The 2877-nt window shown below is 40.3% G+C and overlaps 1 protein-coding gene across 1 annotated transcript; it reads right to left on the reverse strand.

Annotated features, from left to right (window-relative positions):
- Window positions 1-475: 475 nt before the first annotated feature.
- LOC147735054 (olfactory receptor 5AP2-like) lies at window positions 476-1411 on the reverse strand. The gene has a single exon (XM_086953744.1). It carries the CDS (start codon window positions 1409-1411, stop codon window positions 476-478), a length of 936 nt encoding a protein of 311 aa, XP_086809870.1.
- Window positions 1412-2877: the final 1466 nt, after the last annotated feature.

The following is a 2877-nucleotide window of genomic DNA, read 5'->3' on the forward strand; positions in this document are numbered from 1 at the left end:
AAATGAAGCAATTAATGTTTGTGCTGCCTCCTTTTTACGCTGCCCTTGTAAATAGGGGGCAGTATTAAAATCAATGGGGTTGCAGTGGAAGGTCCACCGCAACACCCCTTGTCTAAGCGTGAAAGGGTGCCTTAAATACAAGGCAGCATTAGGCCATGTTAAGCGCTTAATGCCCTTATCGTTTTCTCCCCTGAACTCAAATTAACTACATGTACCCTGAAATGCTGGGTTCCTAAATGTGCTTTTTACCCTATTGTAGGAAGAACACCTCTGACATTTTTGTCTGCTATGTGCAGACGGACTATATCTAGAAAAGAGTCATTCCGGGCACGCCCGAGGTTAAACTTAATGTATTTTATGAAATTGTCAAAGATTCACTAATAACTTTTAAAATATACAGACCCAAAGTCCCCTATTATCAACTCTCCAGTTGTATTCTTTATACAATTTTGAAAGGCTGTGGTATCACTCATTACTAAAAATTAGTTTTCTGGTACAATAACTTTCTGAGAGCCTCTTTCACTTCATTGTTTCTCAGGCTGTAAATGAGAGGGTTCAGGGCAGGAATTATTACAATAGGGATCAGAGATACTCCTTTATACTGCTGTTCAGAAGAGCTTGAGTTGGGTAGTATCTCCATGAAGAAAGAACTGCCACAGAAGAGGAATACTGAGGTGAGGTGGGAAATGCAGGTGGAGGCAGCCCGGCGCCTTCCAGCTGTGGTGCGGATCCTGAGGATCGTAGCAACAATGTGGGAATAGGAAACAACAATAGCAAAAAGGGAGCTTGAAACTACTAAAGCAGATAATCCAAAGCGTACCAAGTCATTTATTAGGATGTCAGTGCAGGACAGCTTCAGGAGCACCGGGAAATCACAACCAAAGTGGTTTATAACATCAGGACCACAAAAAGATAAACGGAATAAACATCCTACATGAATCAGAGAGTGTAGAAAGCCGCCTATATATGATGAAGAAGTCAAGCACACACAGAGACCTTTCCTCATGATGACTGTATATAGCAGTGGGCTACATATTGCCACATACCGGTCATAGGCCATCACCGCCAAGAGGAAGAACTCAGTACCTGCACAGGAAGAAAAGAAGTACACTTGAGTAAAGCAGCCATATAAAGAGATTGTTTTCTTCTTTCGAAGGAGATCATCCAAAATCTTGGGTGAGAAAACATTAGAGAAAGAAAGGTCCAAGAAGGAGAGCTGAGCAAGAAAGAAGTACATGGGTGTTTGTAGATGAGAGCTGCACCAAACAATAATCAGGATGCAGCCATTGCCCAGAAAGGTGAATATATACGTTGATAGGAACACAATGAAGAGAATCACTTGCAGGTCTGGATCATCTGTGAGTCCTAACAGGATGAACTCTGTCACACTGCTTTCATTTACTGAATTCATGACTATGGACTATAACTTCGATCTGAGGGAAAGGAAAAAGATTTTTTTCTGTTAAAGTATTTAACATATAATGACGTTATAAAAACATTCAGCACATTAAGTATATAGAAAGCAAATATTTAATCCCAGGAAAATTGGAGATTTTAAGAATTATCAGTTAACATTCAAAGTGACAAAAAAAATTTGGAATATGAAATTAATTACCGAGTTTGATATTAGGGCATTTAACGGTCTCGTTTGCTACGTGGACTACATGGACTAACATATGTCGTCTAACTATATTCACAGTTTAATCATTGTGGAAAACATTTCTAATTATTGCTATCTTTGGGTTTCAAATCATTGTCCTGCAGGCCCTCACTGTCAGCACATTCATCTAATTTCAGACTCTCAGGAGCCAGTGTAAAGTGGAGCACCCACAATCTCAACCATCATTCTCTTTTTTGGCAAACCCAAGAGCGGTGACACTGTTGCCCTAATAATGGATGATTGTCTGTGGTGTAAATGGCACCGTCATGAATGAAATGGCTTCAATGACTCTGGCACTTTGGGACAAGCAGTCAATGTTCCAGACGGGGACTGTTTGAAAAGCTGTGTGCCTCACTAATATGGATTCTGGAGTGACCTGACTGGTAGTTATTGCTCTGTGCCTACCTACGTTGAATATGTCAAAGATTACCCATGCAGAGGTGCAGAATAGAACTTTTGCAATTGTGTTGAAAATGCCCTTTTTTCAAAGGAATTGAGACAAATTTAACAAGAAAGATCACACCAAAATCCAATACGGGGGACTGAAGATATGAATTTGTAATATTGAAAGGCAAAAATCACCAAGCAAAAGTAAATAACAGTCAGAAATCACTGTTCACCTTTGACTGGGGCATTGGTGCAATTCAGGCTGACCATTATGTTGTAGAGGGCGGATACAGCAAGTCGTTCAAAGAATGTCTGGCAGATACTTCACACCTTTGCCCACGAAAGATTCCTACCTTCACAATTAGTCAAATGTTTTAGCTGCACATTTTTCAGTGGTTCAGACCCGAAGTTATATCAAAGGTCCTTCTGAAATCAGACACCATCGACGCTGAATCTTATGAGACATTCTTTTAAGGATACGGAGGCGAGGATTATCCCACCCGGTTTTATTACAATATTGGTAATAATTACCCACCCGCATGTACTTGATATTCTGTATAAGCAGAAGTTACGGGTTTTCCCTGTGTCATTCCTTTCAGATTTGAGAAAAGAAGACGGAGAAGGTGTACTTCTGGTTTAGAAGACGTAAACTTTCCAGGTTGAATATGGTTCTCCCACGTTGGAGGATGATTATTGGGACTCACATTCCTTGTTTTTGGGCTGAAAATAATAATGTTATTGACTGTGAAGGTTCGAGCTAAGAAAGAGGAGGAGAAACAGGATACAATGGCTCTTATAGGGCTATACAGGATGTGATGTATGGACAAGCA

This window comes from Lissotriton vulgaris, chromosome 1_2 (genome assembly GCF_964263255.1).
Source record: "Lissotriton vulgaris chromosome 1_2, aLisVul1.2, whole genome shotgun sequence".
In the NCBI taxonomy this organism is placed as follows: domain Eukaryota; kingdom Metazoa; phylum Chordata; class Amphibia; order Caudata; family Salamandridae; genus Lissotriton; species Lissotriton vulgaris.